We start from the raw sequence: 22,927 nt of genomic DNA on the forward strand, positions 1-22,927 counted from the left end.
AGACGCACTGGCCCCAAAGACTGGGCGCCCTTTCCGGTATTTCTTTGTTATTATGCTCACAAATTACAACTCCCCAAGGGTCCAACTCTCTCAGAGACTCCCCATCAAGATGCTCTTTGGAGAAGTGACCCCAAGGGGCACTTGTAAACAATGCAAGCGATGCCCAAAAGCAGAGCCCCAAAAGCATATGATCAAAAAGCACTTCATCCCGAAAGCAATTGTCCTCAAAAGCTCACGTAAAGCTGCCCAAAACTACCAGCAACGCAAAATGCAAAAATCCGTACAATCTGCCACATCATCACCTAGAGCGCAGAACACGTAATTCCGTATAGCCTGCCACGCCAACATGTCAACACGATTTACAGAAATGTCAGCCAGAGATCAAGTTTTTTATTTTTAGGGTTTTAGGTCCCTCGATTGGTGCTCCATAAGTTCTTTAAGGTGGTGGGTTAGGTTTAAAAATCCTAACCCCTGTTTTTAGGGTTTTTGATCTTCAGTTCTTTTGGGTTCACTTTCTCTTGTCCTCTTGGCCACTTCTTTCCAATTGGTCACGCCACGTCATCGCTTTGTGACACTTGAGTCTTGGTCTCTTCTTTTCAATTGGCACGTGGTGACCATCCCGTTACATAGTGCCATGTGATGCGACCATGGTCTAGATTGGAAATGACTGAAGATCTTGCCCATGGCTGAAAAAAAGAGGATTGACGCCTCTCCGCTGCCATAGAGGAGCCCGCTGAACTATCCCACTGGCTGCGAAGCTTATGCAACAGCTCTGTCCAAATAGCTGTCAAAGTGGTGGATGTTGGGGAAGACTGTGAGCCCAGGATGTGAGCGCAACAAGCCTTTCAATAGTCCAGAGAGTGATGTTTCCGATCATAGTAAAAACTCCATCCCTCTAAGAGAGGTCCAACTGATGACCTGTATTTGGAATTATCTGTAGAGTGCCCGGTCTATATCCTGATAAAGTAAGCATGAGGACCCAATCTCTTGGAGAGCCCTGGAAAAAGGTGTGACCCAAAAATTTACAGCCATGCAACTGCCCCCACGTCACAAACCGGAAAAAGGTGTGTGGACCCCAGAAATTGGAGCCATGCAACTGCCGCCACGTCACAAACCCATTATGAATGCCAACTCTAATCAGCAACCAGCAATATATATACCACCCTCCACACTGGCTGAGCATATGAATAGATCCAAAAACAAGGCCTCAAGGACTCAAGCTGCAAAGTGCATCTCTGACAAGTCGGATCATGACCAGTCCTGCATGCGCAATCATCCACATGAAATAGCAGATCCTACGGCTAATCCTGAGGCTCCAAATGCATGACCAAAACTGTCGCTGAAAAGCTGGAGAAAATGCACTGATCTTGCCATACCTCTGACTGGAGTGGACGGTGAGCCGGGTGTCATGTCTTCAAGACAATCCTCCTTCCAAGGGATAGAGAGCGGGGCCCCATTAGCTTCTAAAGAAGGCCACTGCCACTCACCAGCATCCCAATCTAACTCAGCCAACGGCCGTCCTTGCCAGATCCACAACCTCCAAAGCAGTGCCTCCTCTGCAGTGAGATAGGGTCAGCACAAGGCCTCTCCCTAGAGAGCACACTGCTCGAATAGGTTACCAATGGGCATCCAGCCGATAATCAAGAGCCACCTCATCCTGAGAGTTCTCTCTCTCTCTCTCTCTCTCTCTCTCTCTCATGGGAGGGCAGATCTCATGGGAGACGGATCTATTGTAGCTTTGTGGACTTCCACGAAGCTTTTGACACAGTACCCAGATCTAGATTGATGCGCAGATTACAGGAAATGGGAGTACCCACAGAGCTCATTTGGGGGATCATGGCATTGTACAGATCAGTAGTAGGGCATGTACGCACCCCTGAGGGACTTTCTACACTGGTTCACTCCACTATTGGGGTGAAGCAGGGCTGCCCGCTCTCTCCTACTCTTTCGGAATGTATGTGGATGAGGTTTCTGACTACATTGAGAGCGATGGTGATAGAGGTGCACAGTTGGTAGGGACATGGATTCCACTTTTGTTATATGCTGATGATATAGTGTTGATCTCCGAATCCCCAGAGAGAATGCAACGTCAATTGGATGCTTTGCATAGGTTTGCCCACGAAAGCGGTTTGTCTGTCAACCTTGGTAAAACCAAGGTTATGGTGTTTAATACCACCCCACAATGGATCAGGAGGTCAGCGCCTACATTCACATACGGCCAAGAGACTATGGAGTACACAGATGCTTGCACTTACCTTGGAGTGGTTTTTAGCGGACCTGCATTCTCACTCAGAAGAGCAGCAGAGACTAGACTGACTAGAGCCCACGCAGCATTGGGTAGATTGGAGAAGATGTGTTCGCAGGTTCAGTTTCAGGAAACCCGGACGAAGCTCTAGGTCTTTGACACTTTGGTGGCCTCAGCATTGCTCTATGCAGCTGAGATATGGGGACCTTCATTAGATCACCACAGGAGACCGGGTCGCACAGATGGATGGGGGAACATGGAGAAACCTCTCGTCTCTATGATCTCGCGGCTCATTAGAGCCAAGGCATCAATACCACGGGCCATTATCCAAGTAGAGCTAGCGGCCCCCCCACTAGTAGTTGAGGCGCTCACCAGATCAGTCTCCTTCATAAACCGCACATGGGAACTTCCTAGAGACAGATATGCTCGCATTGCACTCGAGTCCTCTCGACAGTTAGCCATGCAAGGAGATACAACATGCTGGTATGGGGAGATGGCATCATTGTGTCAGGCGCATGGGTTCAGCATAGACAGGCTGCCACCATTCCAATACTCATTGGATGCACCATCTCTCACTCTTACACAGTCAGAGATCACCAAGCTCATCCGCCAAGACCTGACCCAGCTAGACACCAGGAGGACATGGATACATTCAGCACAGGAATTGGGCACGAAGATGGCTTTCTACAGAGACCACCTTCTCTAGCTTACGGAGGATGGTTTTGTGACGAGACCCAGATACATGGACACCCACTTGTCTCATGGGATACGATGTGCTATTGGCCAGTTACGCACATCTTCTCACCAGTTGTGGATTGAGACTGGGAGATACAGCGGAGTACCAACAGAGGCCAGGACATGCCCCTTGTGTGACATGGAGCCTGAGACAGAGTTGCATTATACATGCCGCTGCCCCGTCTACTACGAGATACGAGGCCGCTTCCATTGCTGGTTCAAAGAGGACTTTGGACCACTCTCAAGAGTCATGGGATACGAGGATTAGAGATGCTTGGGTTTGTTCTTGCTCGAGCTGCGCAGACACAGAGACAACCTGATGAGTGGCGAGGCTAGCCAGTCTCAAAGACGGATCACAGACTTCTTCAGAACAGACACGGGACAGCCGCAAGAGCCACTCCCACAGCAAAGCTCCCCCTCGTCTCACACCAAAGGCACACTGATCGACCGAGCGACTGAACTGGGGAAATCCAGGCGCCCACGACTACGGAGGACTACACAACATCGATGGAGGCTACGTCAGAAGATTCGGAGCACTCTAGCCAGGCATGCACAACACCCGGTCAGACTACTAACCATGGAGGAGATTGATGAGATCCGCCAACGACCAATGCTAGATCTCCTGTGATTCAGCTATCCCAGCTAGCTGCTTAGTTCACACCTAGCAGTTTAGGATTCCGTAGTATTTTATTTTGTCATTTTGTTATCATGTTACTCTGACTTCGTATCAGATCCACCACATTGTAACTTTCTGGTCTCATAGGTCACTTTGGCCTTTTTGAAGACGTTAATATAACATTTCATTTCTCTCTCTCTCTCTCTCTCTCTCTCTCTCTCTCTCTCTCTCTCTCTCTCTCTCTCTCTCTCTCTCTCTCTCTCTCTCTCTCTCTCTCTCTCTCTCTCACACACACACACACACACACACACACACAAACACACACACACACACACACGAGCTGGTCGTGGGCTCTCTCTGATGAGCTGCACATAAAGCAGGTTGCACATAGATGGATATATGATGCAGAATAGTTCAAAACAAGCACATGAATTAGATGGGGCTCTCTCTGACGAGCTACACATAAAGCAGGTGACGAGCTGCACATAAGTAGGTGACGAGCTGCACATAAACCAGGTTGCACATATAATGAATATATGATGCAGAATAGTTCAAAACAAGCACATGAATTAGATGGTGTCCCCAGTTTGCTCAAAAAAGCTATAATTTAATAGTTTTTGAGGTGGCCGCCCATAGTGGAAATACGACCCAATGGGAGCCGACAGATTGAGTCGAAGAGATATGAAATCAGTCGGGTTAATAATGCCCCTGATTGGCTAGAAAACTGGGATTTAACACCCGTATTTAAGTGCAAAAGTTAAAAACTTTTTAAAATCAATGGCCGGCCACTTTGAACGCGGCCAAAATTCTTAAAAATAAAAAAACTCAGCTTGTAGCGTAAAAAAACTGAGAGACCAGCGTAGAAATTTAGCAAAGGACCTACACATAGAGGATCCATAAGAGGCAAATCGCTACTTTTTACAAAGGGACTACTCGGGATGGCCCACCACAGGTTACTCAGTCACACCCTCATTGGGGCATCCTTCTTGATTGAGCCACCCAGTTTGGCCGCTCGCGAAGCTCAAGGATGCAAGGATCTTCACATCATAGACGAGGTCTACAACGGAGGTTACAGAGCATCGTTGAGTAACATCAAGCACGCCCCCCCCGGGCCCCCCCAAATAGAGCTGACCATGGAGGACACTAAGGCCATACTGCAGAGACCCATGAGAGAATTCATGGGATGATCACCGTTGTCTACTTTCTCCATTGTGCACCTCATTAAAATGTGATTGTGCCCCTCCCATATGTTTTGAGCTGATGTATTATGTGATGAGGATGTTAATGATGATGAGGATGTAGGTTAGGCTTACATATCTACCCACTCTAGGCACCCTCATTTATTTTTATCTTTATGATCCGCAAACATTGTACTAGAGTCACACATAGATGTAACCTTTTGGTCTCATAGGTCATTTTGCCCTTTTGGAAGACGTCAATATAACATTTCATTTCATCCCCACCCCACCCCACCCCCCCCACCCCCACCAAAATCACGCCGCCTTCCCTTCATTGATGGTCCTAAATAGCGCGCTGCTTTTACGTCGATAAAAAGACACCGCTTCATAAGAATGCATATATAATTTTTGACAATTGGGAAAATGCTCTCCATCACATCTTGACAATATATTGGTGTTTATCAAATTTTCAAATCTTCATATACTCAAGCTTATGGACCTCACACTCCGTGAGCAACCAATTTCAGTGAATCAGCTTAATAAAAATTTGACTTCTATGGCCACAGTTGGCTAAGCATGGCCGTTCGTGTTTTAAACAAATGAGAAAAAAATGCTCACCATCTTCCGCAGTCAAAATTCCTTTAACAAGTATTGGCAGGTTCGTGATTGATTTCAACCATCTTATGTCCTGGAATAAATAATAACTTCTGATCAAGCAACAAGGTATGGAGATGCCACACATTCAGGAGACCAAAAGAAAACTGTACAAACTGCAGCAAATTGAGTAAAAACAAAACTGATGCTCTCAAAAATGGAGCTGTCTAGTTAGGATCACCAAAGATATACATTTCTTTGACCTACAAAAATACAACGTAGTCCAAAACACCATACGTTTGGCAACTAAAAAAGAAGATATCGTAAGCCTGCAAAAAATTAAAGTAACTTACGAGACTTTTTTAAAAAATGTAACATTTGTGTCTCATCACAGTACACAGAAACAAATCAAGGTCCTAACAGAAAACTGTATCAAAAATAAGACTACAAATGTCAGGTAATAGCTGCAACACTTTCTGCCATGTTCTTGAAGTCATCGTGCATCAATGTGCAATACTTTTATATAGCATCAAGCAACGGAAGGATTCTGTTAAGGCAAGTCAAAATAAGCATCACACCAATAACAGTAGATAAGAAAGCTTGGGAAAATAATCTAGCTACACTTGAGTTCAGTCATCAATTTGGTCCGTACTTCACAAATACTAGTTATTAAAGAGCAAACAGAAAGAGAGAACATGTATCTAGGTACTTCACCCCATGCATCGATAGAAAGCCATCTTTGTCTCCTCAACACCATGTCTGCAAGGTAAGTGTTTAGATGACTCCCTATCTGTCAATGCATGTGTCTACCAATATTCTCAATAAACAACCAACCTGCGTGTAAGGCTCCTAACATTGCACTCGAGACCATGTCCTCTGTTGGCCAGCATAACTTTGAAAATAAATGGGCACACCCTCTCAATCAGAATGAAGGGCCAATGAATAGCACACATGTGAATCAGCATAGACTACTACATCCTGTCCACAATGAAAAGAGCATATGTTCCTTGTTAGCTATGCTCTAAACACCAACACATTGATTTTTCCAAGGTTAAATGAGAGACAACTATCCTATGGATATAAGTGCAATCAGTGAAGATGTCCCTATAGGCCCTCCAAGGAACACACTTTCATCTGCATACGACAAAAGCGGGACTGATATGCCTCCTAGCCAAGCCCCTGTATCAACGAACCAGCAATCCCATCAATATACAAGCCAGACATCCATATTTCACCCAATGATGGAGCAAACACATACAGGCAGGCCCTCACGTATCGTAAATTTATCAAAAGCTGTCTCATAGTGTTGAGATCCCCCAAATAATATCATGGGTATTCCACTGTCATACAGCCACCTCCCTTGTGCAAAAGAGAGAGAGCTTTTTAACGTCTATGTGAGGCCAAAGTCGGCCAATGAGACAAATCAAGTATACATGTGTGTATGTCTTCTATCTATCGGAAAAGACAATAGTTAAGACTGGTACAAAATAAAAGAGAGAAGGACATCTGGTGGGTGATGAAATCTATGGGGATGGGTGGAGCACTAGTACTAGGGATATATGCATGTCTATATGCTGAGGGTAGTACAACCATGCAAATGCATCAATCTAGCTAGCTCCATCCTGTGCTAATGGGAGGCTGTAAAATGTAGTACATGGGAAGGTCGGCGGGAGTAAGGGCGGCCCTGATGAACGCCTTTGGTTGAGCCATCATCTGGGCTCGCCCCTCCTCGGTAGCTCGATGTGCTCGAGTCCGGATATCCTCCATCTGTCTACAGTGGAGTCGTGGGGCCGGGCCTCTGGTAGCCCACGGGCATCGTCGGGCCCGGCTTGCCTCAGCCTGCTGAAGGGTCACTCCCCTCAGTGGGTCTGGGAGTGGAAGGGGTGTACCTCTCTGAAAGAAATCTGTAAGTTGTGACTGTCCCCCCGCCCCCCCCCCCCCGGGGTCTCTGTAGGTGGATGTAGAAGTGTGTCCCTGTGCCTCTGTATCTCTAGCAAGTAGCGCCCCATCTGTCTCGGATCTCGAGAGTCCATGATATCTCGAAAGGTAGGCTGCTCTCTGAATAGGGGCTCGTATCGGCCTCTAATATCCGCATAAGCTCTGCATCTGCAAACAAAATGCTCCTCGCTCTCCACTTCCTCTTTGCATACTCTACACACTCTCCTCCATGGGAATTTCATGAGCTCGCCCCACCTCGATGTCTAGTCTGTGTGATGACACTCTGAGCTGACCAATTGCCACCCGTGAGATGTGTGGCATGTAGGTGTCCATATAGCATGGTCGCTTTATGAACCCATTCTCCAGTATGGTAAGAAAATGGTCTCTGTAGTACGACAAATTCCGCCGGAGGGGGGATGTGATCCAAGTCTTTCTCATATAGAGCTGCCATAGATCCTGTCGGATCACTATGTTTCTCTCACTACGTGAGAGCTGAAGCTGGGGGGAGTCGGGGTCGTACTGGAAAGGTGGCAAACTCTCAAGGTCAAGGTCGTGTGCTCCGAACCATGCTTTAATATGTGTGTACCATGCTCTGTTGTATCCTATCTCTGATATCTGTATAGCTGACTCAAATGCTCGTCATGTGAGTCTGTCAGTTGGAAGCTCTCGCACTCTATGGATGAAGCAGACAGTCTAGAAGAGTGCCTCCACTACCATGGGGGGGGGGGGGGGGGGGGGTTGTGGCAAGCTCTGCCCTGATGATGTCCGATGGCACTCTGTGCTAGCCTCGAAAAAGACGAGAGATCATATAAGTCTGTGGTCTCTCAATTGGTGCCCATTGGCTATCGGTCAATCTGAGTGCCCACACTGCTGCTGCATACATCAAGGCTGGAGTGACTGATGTGTCGAATAGCCAACCCTTCGTGCGGGGCTCCTGAAAGTGTGCCTGATGGCATCTTCGCTCTAGCATGGTGAGTCTGTCAGTGGCGACTTGTGCCATGGAGAAGGGCCCCTGTTTGTTGGTGAATGTGACACCCAGGTAGATGTAAGAGGTAACCGCCTCTACTGGTCCTCTTGCTACTGTGAATGTGGCTACTCGTCAAACTGCTTTGGAGGTGTGGAAGATCATGATCTTGGTTTTCCCAAGATTCACTGTGAGTCCCCTGTCTGTGCAAAACTCATCCAAAGCTCTCAGATGGCTCTATAGGCCCTCTAGTGACTCTGAAATCAATAAAATGTCATCAGCATATAGCATAATATGGATTGTGGTACCTACTAGGTCCACTCCTGCCCCTCCCGCTCGTAGGATCTGTTGAGCGCGCGGCGGTGTGTGCAAGTGAAAGAGCACGCGAGGAAGTGCAGTGTGTGTGCAAAGAGGGGTGGCGAAAGCCAGCAGGAGAGGAAGCGCTAGCAGAACGATGAGGGAGAGAGGGAGGGCTCACGTTTTTGGAGAAAACTGAATAAGTGAGTTTTGGGTTTTCCCACTTTTATTATAAGTGACCTTTAAAAAATGTGTCCAGGTTCAATATGAACCTGGACAACCTGGACAAAGTATAAAAATGTACAAAAAGGGGTTATTTAGGCCTTTAACCCAACAACCTCCCACTTAAAGGCATAAATGACGCCTTTAAGTTAACCAACTCCCACCAGCTATATGCAATGCTCATGTTGAGCCTTAGCAAAACTCTTGGTGAGAACATCTGCAGGGTTATCCTGTGTATGGATCTTAGTCAAGCTAACTAGACCATCCTCCAATACCTGTCGTATGAAGTGGTACCGCACATCTATGTGTTTGGTACGTGCATGAAACATGGCATTTTTGGCTAAATAGACAGCACTCTGGCTATCACAACCCAACACGGGTGTATGAGCACGCATGCCAAGTTCTTTTGCAAGTCTGCCCAACCAAATGGCCTCTTTTGAAGCCTCTGTGGCTGAAATATATTCAGCCTCAGTAGTACTTAAATGCCACAATTTTCTGTAACCTAGAACACCAAGAGACTGCACCATCACCAATGGCAAATACATATCCACTGGTAGATTTCCTGGTATCCATGTCACCTGCCATGTCTGCATCACAATATCCCTGCAACTTTAAGTCACTTTTGCCATAACAGATACACGTTGATTGTGTACCTTTCAAATATCTCAGAATGCATTTGACAGCTTCCCAATGCGCTTTGCCAGGATTCGAAATGTATCGACTAACAACTCCCACTGCATAAGCAATGTCGGGACGAGTGGCAACCATAGCATACATAAGAGAACCACAAGCTGATGCATAAGGGATTCCCTTCATTGCTTTCAATGTTACCTCATCCTTTGGGCAATCTGCTTTGCTAAGCTTAGTGTATGGAGGTAAAGGTACTCCAAGAGGCTTAGCATCAGCCATATTAAACCTATCAAGTACTTTTGCAATGTACCTTTCTTGAGATAAAAACAGCAATTTCAGCTTTCTATCTCTTTTAATACGCATGCCCAAAATATGCTCTGCATCACCCAAATCCTTCATAGCAAATGTTGAATTTAGCTTACGTTTCAGAGCATCAAGACTAGTCTTATGTTTCCCGGCAAGCAGCATGTCATCAACATAGAGAACAAGTATGATGGGACTACCATGTTCATCCCTTTTCGTATACAAACAATGATCTGCATGGCTGCGTTTAAAGCCTTGAGACAGCATAAAAGTGTCAAACTTCTTATACCACTGCCGTGATGATTGTCTCAAACCATACAAAGCCCTTTTCAGTTTGCATACAAGTTCCTCACGTGTAGGAACTACAAAACCTTCAGGTTGTTTCATGTATATGTCCTCTTCAATGTCACCGTGCAAAAACGTTGTCTTTACATCCATTTGATTCAATTCCAAATCAAGCACCGCAACGAGAGCAAAAAGGACACGTAAAGTTGTAAGCTTTACAACGGGAGGAAAGATTTCTTGAAAATCAATTCCTTCTTTCTGTGCATATCTTAATCTTGTATACCCATTTGTTAGCAAGAGCCTTTCTCCTTTTAGGCAATGGCACAAGATCCCAAGTATCATTTGCATACAAGGATTTCATTTCCTCTTGCATTGCAAGCTTCCACTTACTGCTTGACTCACATGTCTTTGCCTCTTTATACGTAAGAGGCTCTCCCTCATCTGTCAACATAACATGATCCAAAGAGGGCTCAAAGCGCTGTATCAACCTTCTGACACGAGTAGACCTGCGTACCCAATGATCTACATTCTCAGGCACAGGTTCTACATCAGGAGGCAACTCATTTTCAACATGCTCATGCTGCTGAAAATCATTTTCAGCCATGACAGGTGGCTGTCCATCCTCATTTGGAGCATCTAAATCATGTCCTACCTCTTCTGGCTCAAGGTTAGCCGGCTGATTATCAATTTCAGCTTACGGTAATGCATCCTGAGGCTCTTTTTCAACATCAATAGGTGGCAAGAGAGGCTGAAATTTGATCGATTTCTTGTCAATTTCATAAGATGTAGCATTTTTCAGCAATTTAGCCTCATTGAACACTACATCTCGGTTGCGTACAACCCTCTTAAACTGAGGCAACCATATCCTGTAGCCCATTTCACCCTCTTCCCCATAACCTAGGAAGAGTCCTTGGATGGACTTGGCATCTAGCTTTGTCCTCAAGTCATTACGAACATGGACAAAAGCCTGGCAGCCAAACACTCTCAAATGATCATAAGAGGCAGGTTTGCCAAACCAAACCTCCTCTGGAATGTCATTTTTCAACTTACTGTTAGGAGAGCGATTGCATACATGAACTGCAGTTTTCAAAGCCTCTCCCCAAAACCCATGAGGGAGATTAGCCGTGGACAACATGCAACACACTCTCTCACATAAAGTACGGTTATACCTCTCAGCCACACCATTAGAAGATGGATTATAAGGGGTTGTCAACTCCCTTTTAATCCCATATTCTTCGCAATAACGTTGAAATTCAGCAGACGTGTACTCCCCCCCATTGTCAGATCTCAGACATTCAAGCTAACTACCCTTTTGCGTGGTCACAAAAGCATGAAACCTCCTAAATGCATTAAATGTCTCGCTCTTTTTCTTTAACAAATATGCCCAGCCTTTCCTAGTGCAATCATCAATGAATGTAACAAAGTATGATGCACCACCAAAAGACTTAACAGGCATTGAACATACATTGGAGTGAATTAAATCAAGAGCATTAGCTTTGCGCGAGACACCAGAATAATAAGAAGACTTTTTTTGTTTACCATACAAACAGTCATTACAAAAATCTAACTTGGTGCCCTTTACATCAACCCTCTTCAAAGAGGAGAGCACATCAAGTCCCTTCTGGCTCATATGGCCAAGTCTTTTGTGCCACAACTCCAAATGAGAAGCAACTTCGGCCACTGCAAGAAACTTGCCAGGCAAAGCTTTGCCATGTAAATAGTACAATGTACCACTCTTGCATCCCTTGACAATGAGCATTGATCCCTTAAGCAACTTCCATGAACCCCCAGCAAAAATGGTTGTATAACCCTGTGCATCCATCTGGCCAACAGACAATAGACTCTTCTTGATGCCTGGTACATACCTTACATCTTTAAGCATAAACTCTTGGCCATTGTTTAATGCCAAGCGCACAGTGCCCATTCCTTCAATGTCACAAGCATGGTTATCCCCACGGTAAAGCTTGCCATACTTGCCTGCATGATAAGTAGCAAAACACTCCATAGATGGAGTCACATGAAATGAGGCACCCGAGTCTACTATCCAAGACTGTGTAAGGCCATCATTTGCACTTAGCAATGCATCAATGACATCTCTACATGAGATAAGCATGTCTTCTGCATTTGCTACAACAAAATCTGAGGGGCATGAAGCTGCAACCAAGATCTCCTCACTGTCGGATAACTCTGTGATAACCACACTAGAGGATACATTGATAGTCTCCGAATCCTTGGAGGAGGTACCTGCTGATTTTTCCCCTTTCTTATCCTCTGTCTTCTTCTTCTCCTGTGATTCCTTCTTTCTTTCCTGCTCTTTCTTGAAATACCTGCAATCTGGCTTCTTATGGCCTTTTCTGCCACACTGGTAACAAGTCACATCCTTATCCCTAGACTTGCTTTTGCTCCTGTTTTGAGTCTTGGTACCTATATTTTGCTTCTGACTTCTGCCTCTCGCATTGTAAGCAGAACTGCCACCTTCCCCACCACTAGACTTGCGTCTAATTTCCTCATTTAAGATGGAGCCTCGCACTCCATCATATGTGAGGTTGGGGCTATTACTCAAAAAAACCACAAGCGTTTCCCAAGAGTTTGACAAAGTCATCAACAAAAATATGGCTTTCAACTTGTCATCAAAAGGTTGAAGCCCAGTATCCTGTAGCTGACTCATAACACTGATGAAAGCACTTAAGTGCTCAGAAGCCGACTTGGCTTCGTCAAGCATCATGTTCACCAGTTTGCGCATCAAATGCACCTGATTCACAGGGGTGGCATTCTCATAAGTGGCCTTCAACTTATGCCAAATTGCATGTGCAGTGTCCAAGCCCTTTATGTCCACCAGAATGTCATCGGTCACAGCCATTTTGATATAGGCCTTTGCCCTCTTGTTGAGCTCGGCCCAATCCTCATCCGGCATATCCTCAGGCTTTACAGCCAAAAAGGCGTCCTCACAATCCTTGAGGAACAAAATCCCCTGCATCCTGTCCTGCCATAGGTCGAAACCTGTACCGTCAAATCGCTTGATTTCCATCAAGCTCTTGGCATCAGACGACGAGGAAGTAGAGGCCGTTTGCACGGATAAAAATGAAGCAGAAAGTGTCTACACAAAATCTGAAAATTTCCAGTGATCACAATGTACCGCATGTTGCATACAATGTGCTGAAAATTTCAGCAATTAACAAGTATCCCCAATGCGTACTTGCATAAACCGACAAAAAGCATACATAAACGTCAATTTGTGTACATAAAAACAGTCCAATTCTGAATTTTCTGCAAATTTACTATTTTGGCGCATCAATTTGCATCAAATGGACCTATTTTGAGTGGGAAAAGCAAGGGACATTCACGGGAATCGATTTAGAACACATGTGTTTTGCTGTTTTGACCTGTAATTTTCTGGTTTTTACCTTTTTTGACCTAATTTCAGCCTGTTTTAGGCTGTTTTGGGAACCCTATTCACCCTAGGTGACACCAGAAGCAAGGGGCTTCGCGATGAAAGCAGAAATTTGACGCGAGAGAAGCCTTTTGCCTGCTGTCCAGCCACCTGCGCAAAGCTTCTGAAACCCTAATCTGGCTCTGATACCAGTTGTTGAGCGCGCGGCGGTGTGTGCAAGTGAGAGCACGCGAGGAAGTGCAGTGTGTGTGCAGAGAGGGGTGGCGAAAGCCAGCAGGAGAGGAAGCGCTAGCAGAACGATGAGGGAGAGAGAGAGGGCTCACGTTTTTGGGGAAAACTCAATAATTGAGTTTTGGGTTTTCCCACTTTTATTATAAGTGACCTTTAAAAAATGTGTCCAGGTTCATATTAGGTTCAATATGAACCTGGACAAAGTATAAAAATGTACAAAAAGGGGTTATATAGGCCTTTAACCCAACAGGATGCAGTCGAAGATCTCGTCGATGTAGAGTCCGAAGAGGGTTGGGGAGAGGGGGCATCCTTGCTTAACACCAATAGTGCTAGCAATAGACTCTGACATACCGCTTGGGCAGCGAACTCTCTCAGTTACTCTCATAGAGAGCGTAGATGGCCCATATCATCTCCGAAGGTATCCCCAAACTCTGGAGTCGTCGAAAGAGCCTCTCTGGTGGGACGATGTCAAACGCTTTGCGGAAATCCAAAAGGCAACAATAAAGCCTCTTCTTCCGCACCTTTGCCCCATCAATGAGGCAATGCAGAACGAAGGTGTGGTCGATAGTAGAGAAGGTCCGCTTGAACCCTGCCTAGCCAGGAGCCCGTATATCCTCAGCCTCCCCATAAAAATTTGAGGCTGCCCCATATAGCTTGGCCATTGTATGGCCGATCATGATAGTCCTGTAATTCCTTGGGTCCAAAGTGTCTCCAATCTTGTGGATCGGCACAATGGTGTGCCTGGTCCACTCCTCTGGGAAGCCCTCCCCTATAGCCCGGTTAAATGCATGTGCAATCAACAGGGCTATCGTGGCGGCTGCATAAATGAGGTGCTCACTCTGTAGACCTGTATGGTCTGATGATCGACGGTGCTGTAGTCAGTGGATGGCCTTCTTGACCATCTCCGTTGTGAAGGAGGAGCTCGTGGGTCGAGGCCCAGGAGGTTGTGGAATCGGAGGCTGGTTTGACACCTCATAGAGTTTCTCTGCGTAGTCGTGCAGTACCTGTGGATCCTCAATGGGGGTAGTCGGTCGTGGCTCCTAGAGGGTGCGCCACGCTATGGCAGTGCCCATACTCATGAACAGATGATATAGCTCTAGCTCCTGTGCCTCCTCGAAAGCTCGCCGCTTTCGGCATGTGAGTATCTTCATCTAGCGTCTGGCCTCTCGATTAGTGGTCTCTCCAAGAGTTCGTTGTGCACGCAGCCGACGGTAGAAATCTCTGCACTCATCATCGTACGTTCTGTGGCATGGTCCCCAGGGGAGGAGTGTGGCCTGTATGGGTGGTGTGTGGGAAAGAGCTGATGGCTGATGTCTGAATAACAAATGTGATGTGAGAGGCAAGCATAGGTAGTGGTGTAGAGGGGTGGAGCAAGAGGAGTCCCTTCTCGACCTTTGCCGAGTATAAGGGGGACTAGCTCCTGTGTGAAATGGATCATGGTGTGTGGAGTGTGTCATGGGTGTGTGGGGTGTGGTGTCGCCAGTGAAGGAGAGTGCCAGATAGGTGTGGTCGGTTCCAATCAGTATGGGTGGGTTGGTGAAAGAGCTAAGTAGGTGGGTCGCCTCTCTGGGTCCCATGATCACGTTGCTTCCCCCCCCCCCCCCCCGGCGGACTGCAACTCCATGTGGTATGCATGTTAGTCCTCCTGAAGTAGGCCATTGTGCCATCCCGTTATATATAACGAGGCAATACTGGGAGCCTAATCTAAGCAAATGATGGCCGTACTTTGTAAGGCGAGCTGTGTTTGCTAACTCTCTCACGGTGGCCTCCTCTTGTATAGCAAATAGTGCCACCGGGTCCTCTGTGTCGTATGTCTCACACTGATTCCTACTTGTCCTGGAGTTAAAGTCTCCCATAAGGAAGACTTCCCCTAGTGTAGAGTACTCCATAATCTCATCTGACAAGCATGTGTATGGGGATGGTCTCTCCTCCCTCTCCCCTACTATCTCAGTGGTAGCAAATCTGGAGCCTGAGGGAGCGAAGTAGCAGAGGGCGATGTACATAGTCCTGGCCTGGGATAGCTCAAACGAATCCAGAGGTAACGGGCATGTGGGTCTTGTGCAACAATCTGTATCCTGCTCCGGAATCCCTATCTGAAGAGTATAGCCACCCGTCCTGACCCTCGTGTGGTGTGTTGGCGAGTGCTCTCTCGATGCGAGGACTCCCACTGAAAGCCCTGAATCTTTGGTAGACTCCGCTCAACTCTCATGTGTCTCTGTCAAAAAAATGATGTCTCGTCCTCTCATCACCTCCTCAAGTCTCTCTGGGTGTGTCCATAGATCCCCGTTGTAGTTCCAAACCGCGAGGTGGATCTCTTCATGTGTCCCATAGGCTCCACGTCCCTATGTGGTGGTCTTGCCATCAATGATAACCCTACCATCTCCGTATACCGCCTTCATCCCTTCTTTGCGAGCTTTCTTGACTCTAGGCATGCATGCTCGGCGGTGGTCCTATTGCATCTTGGTGAGGTTGTCGTCAAGGTAGATAGGGGGCCCCTCGAGCGCTCTCAGGATGACCCGCTTTCGGATGAAGAATGTTCTACTCCTCGGAGGTGAATTGGGGATCTTTGCCGGCTCTCCAATCTTTGGAGAAGGGTGGCTCCTCGTCTTCTTTGTACCCAAGCTTCATACATAGGGCTTTCCCATCGCTCTCGGGTGTGGACCCCTCCTCTTCTTTGATGCTAGTCACTCGTGCGTTGAGGCGGCAGGCTTGACGCATCTTCTCTTCCTCAATGGTTGTGTGTATGATGAGAGCTTCATCTATTTGGGCTTCCGTTTTCGCCTCCTTTTTTATGCTCTTCTTGACTACTTCAACCCATCCTTCCTTGGTAGCCTCCAATTTGTCGTCAATGCTTGCCATGAGACCTTTGGTGATCTCCTCTTTGAGGGCTTCCTTGGCTTCTGCTTTGATCTCTCCTCTTTGAGGGATTCCTTGGCTTCCGCTTTGATCTCTCCTTTTTCCATGCTTCTTCGGGGGTGAGGGATGCGATAGAAGCACAAAGGAGGTCGATTTGCTCCTTAAGCTCTTCCTTTTCTTTCTTCCATTCTTCTTTCTCCTTCTCTCTCTTCTCCTCCCACTTCTCCTTCTTCTTCCATGCTTCCTTCTCCTTGGTCAAGCCTTCGACCTCTTTCTCAAGCTTGGGGGGTTGGGGGTTTGTTGGCGCAGGAGGGTGGCAGGAGGGTGGCGTGCAGGTGCAACAGCAACAGCGCAATAATAGGCAGCACTACAAATTGTAGGGCAGAGGTGCAGCAGCAAGAGAGTGCACAGGTGCAGCAGCAGGGGGGGGCGCAGGTGCAACAGCAGGGGGGACGTGCAGGTGAGACAGCAACAGCAGTGGCAGGGCAACGCACAGAGGTGCAGGTGCAACAAGCGCGAGGGCGGCAGCCTCAGCAGTGCGCAGCGAAGGACGTAGGGGCAGATTAGGGTTAGGGTTCGCGTTAGGGTTAGGGTTCGCGGCAGCAGCAGCAGCAGAGTTTGAGTTGAGATTTTGGGGCTCTGCTTTTTGGGCAACCCTTGTAGCAATAAAAAGGTCTTTTGGGCCTCATTACTCAGAGCATCTGGACGTGAGGACCTAGCAGATACTCCTCAGATTTTGGAACTTTACCTTGAAGCATTCAGTTTAGCATAGTCTACTCCGATAGAACCCCGATTTCAGCATGGGTGAATCTAGTGCAGTGGGTTTGCACAAGAGGGGAGACACTCCGCTCCTTTGTCAACGGATTACCCCGATTTTGGAATAGAGTCACTGATGTCCCCTTTTGGGTTTCAGGGATATTGATGGGCTGACAGTATTCTGCTGTGTGACTTTATGATCTGGAATTCCCAAAAATGAAAATGATTGATTTGTACTTGACTTCTTTGAGTGCACGAACTAGATGCGATTACTAAATACGTTGCCGATTAATCATGGTCTGAGATTTGGAATGGATTTCCATGTGATTTGTCTTGTGATGTTCGGTGATGTGACTGTTGATTTGTACAAGTGCTAGATGTGTTGTGTCTAGTGTGTCAGTACTAGCGATTAGTGTCTACTAAGATAGTTTATGGCCTCTGTCTGTTTTGCAGGCGTAATCGAGGGCGCTTACCATTCTTTCAAGAGGGGGGTATGTCACAAACTGGTGATGTGGCAGGCCCCCGGACTCCCCGTGAAATGCACCAACACGCTGACATGGCAACAGGCCAGCCAAAATTCTGCTGGAAAACACGTTGACGTGCTGACATGGCAGTGTACGGATTTTCGAAAATTGCGCTGCTGCTTTTGGCTGAATTAGCACTGGCTGCTTTTGGAGAAGATTGCTTTTAAGTTTTTCAGTGAATGCTTTTGGGGCAGTAAGCTTTTGAGTTGAGATTTTGGGGCTCTGCTTTTTGGGCAACCCTTGTAACAATAAAAAGGTCTTTTGGGCCTCATTACTCAAAGCATCTGGACGCAGAGTCTAAGTGTGAGCTCCCAGGGACTTCCTTGTACTTCACACACAGATTAATATAAAAAGAAATACCGAAAGAGGCGCCAGTCTTTGAAGACAATACCTCTTGGCGCGGAACCACGTCGGGCCGTCTTTTGTGAATTGTTTTAAAGTAAATCTCTGTTGTGTCGTGGTAGAATCTTGACATAGGGTGTCGAAGTTTGTTACAGTGGTATCAAAGCGGGGCCGATTTCTCTTCTACCGGGAAATCCGATCCTTTTCTCGCGACACTTATGGATTCCAACAAGAATCAGTCGACTTCTTCTGCATTTTCTAATGCGGGAGGAGATCACGAAGAAGATTTTGATGATTTAACAGAGGAAGAGTCAGCCTACTCAGTACGGACTTCAAGAGATGGAACGTCGACAGCAGGTTGAGGAGTGCAAAAAGCAGATGATTAAATTTGCAAAGCATCCGCACTTTGAAAAATTTTTGTCTCAGCAATCCATCGCAAAAGTGCGCACCCAATGGCAGAAAGCCACAGAACCACCCATCAAATCGGCAATCAAGAAACCTCCTTGTGGTTGTATGTGTTTGTGTATGGTAAGAGAGAGAGAGGGATGCCATTCATCGAAATGAGGGGGAGAGAGAAATAGTGAGAGAGCAAGAGATGAGTGTGTGTGTGTGTGTAAGTGAGTGTGTGTTTGTATGTGTGTGTGTGTGTGGGAACGGGAGTATAAGAGGGATATTATTTTATTTATATTTCTTTTTACATGCTACTTGGCCGACTACAGAGAATGAGGGAGAGAGCGGAGAGCGTGAGTGAGGAGAGAGAGTGGTTGATGGGTTGAGAGGGTCTCGAGAGTGAGGTTATGGGTGTGTGTTTGTGTGAGTGTAGGTGGGTGTGTGTATAGAGAGAGAGAGAGAGGTTTTTGATGCACCTACGAGTTGCCGACACAGCAGAGAGAGAGGGAGAGATACCAACGGGAGAGGATGTTTACAGAGCAAGAATTATAGGAGGTGGTTCAGACACAAATCACTCGGCTTTTGGACGCGAACAACCAATCCAAAAAGCAAAAGAAAAAGCACAAAAAGGGGACTGACTACCCTGGTTATTTGGGCCGTCAATCTTCTTTTGCATCTGCAAGAAAGCAGAAGAAGCATGTACGATTTGAAGGACTACCCAGTTCTTCTTCTTCTTCTTCTTCTTCTTCTTACAGTTCTTCTAGCTCTCCTGATTCGAGCGAGGAGGACAAAAAAGGCAAAAAGCGAAGCAAAAAGCAAAGCTTCGGAAAGGGCAAGAAAAAGGCAAAGAAACCCAGATTTCGCCCAGTTTCTGACAGTTCTACAGAGCAGTCGTCCTCTGACAGTTCGCACTCCGATGACCATATGTTTTATGCAAAGAAGAAGCATTTTTACAGAGCCAACCAATATGACTTCCTCGAAGACAAAAGCAAGAAAGTAAAAGAATTCAAAGAAGGTGGACAGTCCATTAAATTTGAATCCTTTTCTGGGTTCCGAGATGCTCCGAGGGCTTTGGCCTTCATTCAACAGTTTGACATAGCCTTCTCTGGAGCGCACTACTTAGAGCACTCCAAGATTAGGAGGGCTACATCTTTCTTCAAAGAAAATGCTCAAACATGGTGGTCCACTCTTTTTCTGAGAAAGGAAGCTCCAGTTAAGTGGTTGAAATTCAAAAGGCTCTTTATTTCTTCTTGGCTGACTCGGGAGTACAAATAAGATATACGAACCGCTTGGAATCAACTTCGAATGACCGAGGGAGATTCTTTGGATGCTTATTGCGAAAGATTTTGGAACTCTTTTGTAAGGTGCAACAGAAGTGAATGTTGAACTTTGCTCAAGATGAGTGCTCCGAACTGTGCTCAAGGTTTCCTATTACTTATGGAAGGGAGAGCCTTCCGTTCCTTTAGTGAGAGAGTACAAATGATCACAAACAAAGTGGTAAACACTGTGAATGAAGGTGTTGAGACTGAGAGATAGAGAGAGAAGAATACAACACCAGAATGTTGTCAAACCCTCCTCCAAGGGCCCCTTTCTTGATGGCGAGGGAAGTCTTTGCTATTGATTGCACAAATCTCTACAACAGCCTAAATGCAATGGTCTTGCCGACGATGTCGACCACGATGAGGACGACGACGAGACGGGCTGAAATCTGAAAATGCAAAGGGCTGGAATCTGCAAATCTTGTATCTACTGAATTCTGACTCTATGTCGGTGACGACGACGATGACGACGACGCGCTGAAAACGCAGATGCTGAAATCTGCGAATAGCAGGCTGAATCTGCAAACTATGGCTGATCTGACCGTGTGGCGAGGATCTATTGCGGGAAGGTGAGATCTGCGAGGTTTGGGGCTGCGGAACGGAGTCTAACTGCTGAAAACTGAAAACGCTGATGCAATGGATGTGCTTGTCGCCGAGAATCTGCAAAACGCTAGGATAATCTGCATGTTGCAAAAACGCCAGGCTGATCTGGGAGTCTGCAAACGCTAGGTGATCTGATGTTGTGGAAAACGCCAGGGCTGATCTACTGTAGATGAACGCCAATGCTGATCTGCAACTGAAAAACGTTGGCTGGTCCTTGTGGCTGAAAACGCTAGGTTCCCTTGCCGGTCTTGCTGAGAAGGTGCACTGCCAGATGCTATCTGCTGCCTCTTCTGCCAGAAAGTGCTAGCGCTAGCTTTTCTTATATATTAACTTAGCCAAATTTCCCTACCCAGTTTCCCAACAAAGTCACTTATTAATAATAAGTGAAAAATGGCTAAAATAGGGAAAATGGGTTCTATGCACTGTAAAATGCTCATGATGGCTACTGACTGTAATTCTGATGATCATGTTGCGTGCAACCAGAGGAAATGCAACTACTCTAAGTGTCTAGACATGCACGGTCTGCGAACAGGCTCACAAAGGTGCCAGAACACTTCCTAAGCTAACTAAACCCTTGTCATGAAGTAGCTTGTCCCCCTGCCATAGGGTTAGATGTGCACGTGACATCTTTTCTACCAACCTCTTCATTTAAGAAGGTCTCTTTTAAGGAACAGATTGAGCGGTTTTGCTGCGGACTCCCTACAGAGATCTGAGACTACTGCCTGGAATAAAAGTCGAATTCTATTCAAGAATTGATGGGTCATGCGAAACGGGGTTTTGCGATACATTCGAGAAATTTGACTCAGCCCACTGATGAGATCTTGACTCAGAGAACCCAACAGACCTCTAACAATGAAAGTAGAAAGAGAGAGAGCTCCTAAGAAAAGAAAGATAAGGATACACGACCCCGGCTCACTCTACAAAAGAGGGCCCATTACATCAAAGAAGGGAAGTGTTTTGGTTGCGGGGAACATGGGCACGTCTCCGCAAAGTGCCCCAAAAAGGCACATCAAGAACAAAATGAAGACAGGCCAGAGAGTTCGAGAGCAGTAGAGGAACGTGGCAGAAAAGGCAAGACGAAAACAGGTTCGGTTCCAGATTGCATGGATACTGACCCAAGCCTGATTGATGAAAGCACAGAACTTTGACAAGCTTGGGGCAAAGTGAAAAATCAAGAAGCCCTGATTTTCTTCGATGGAGGAGCCCAGGCAACTTCATTTCACCCGAATTGGCGGTGCGGCTCGAGATTACACCCGATAGGATGGGAACACCAGAAGAGGCAGCTCTAGCGGCACCCGGACGGGACATCGCCATTACACATGTCAATGGCAAACTTCGGTTGCATTGTTAGGGGTATTTGGGGCAAGAGGACTTTTACATAATGCCCTTGGAAGGTTGTGACGTCCGCCTAGGAGTCCCTTGGTACCACAAGAACAACGCCGTAGTCGATTATCAAGCAAAGAAGGCGACATTGACAAATGAAAAGGGTCGAAAAATTGTACTTGATGTAAAACTGAAGGGTGAGTCTGTCCCTATTGTATCGGCTTCGGCCATTTCCAAATTAATGAAATCCAATCTCTTTGTTTACTCGATCTACTAAAAAGAGTTAAATGATAAACACGTAACGAACATGTCTGAACTTGATAAAAAACGCCAAGATTTTCTCCACACTCATGCCAATTGCTTCTCTGAGGGCTTGCCAGGCGAGTTGCCCCCATCTTGACCTGAGGATCATACCATTGATCTGATCCCTGGAAGCACACCACCGAACCGGCCACCTTACCATGTTAGCCGAGCCCAAAATGAAGATATTATGAATCAAGTGAAAGACGTTCTGAAAAAGGGTCTTATCCAGCCGAGTACTTCACCCTACTACTCTCCAGTGTTGTTGGTTTTAAAGAAAGACGAATCTTGGAGAATGTGCATTGACTACAGAGCTCTCAATAAAATCACCATCAAGAACATATTTTCGATTCCAAGGATCGATGATATTCTTGACCAACTACAGGGATCCTCTTGTTTCAACAGGATTGATTTGAAAAGCGGATATCACCAAATCCGAATCGCGCCGAGAGATGTCTACAAGACAGCCTTTCGAACGAGCTTTGGTTTAAATGAATTTTTGGTGATGCCTTTTTGCCTTACCAATGGTCCAGCGACTTTCAACCGAATGATGGATAGGATTTTCAAAGAGTATAGATCATTTGTCGGCACTTTCTTTGATGACATTATAGTCTTCTCCAAGGATTAAGCGGAACATAGACACCATCTACTACATGTCTTTCAGGCATTGCACGATCACAAGTTAGTTATCAATGCCAAAAAGAGTGAATTTTTCTTGCCGGAGATACAATTTTTGGGACACATCGTCTCAGCAGCAAGAGTACAAATGGACCTCGCCTAGATTGAGACTATACGTGATTGGCCCGATTTGAAGAATGTTCATGAAGTTAGAAGCTCTTGGGCTTATGTTCTTACTACCGGTGGTTCATTCGAAAGTTTGCATAG

General features: G+C 46.4%; 1 protein-coding gene across 1 annotated transcript in view; it reads right to left on the reverse strand.

The window, feature by feature from the left end:
- Positions 1-22,927, reverse strand: part of LOC147439405 (glycolate oxidase 1-like) — a 100,434-nt gene that overhangs the window by 37,691 nt on the left and 39,816 nt on the right. Inside the window, exon 8 of the mRNA XM_086485258.1 lies at positions 5,393-5,462. Coding sequence (XP_086341384.1) covers positions 5,393-5,462 — 70 coding nt within the window. The remainder of the gene's footprint in view (positions 1-5,392; positions 5,463-22,927) is intronic.

Source organism: Adiantum capillus-veneris, chromosome 16 (assembly GCF_014529385.1).
Source record: "Adiantum capillus-veneris isolate H3 chromosome 16, ASM1452938v2, whole genome shotgun sequence".
Lineage (NCBI taxonomy): Eukaryota > Viridiplantae > Streptophyta > Polypodiopsida > Polypodiales > Pteridaceae > Adiantum > Adiantum capillus-veneris.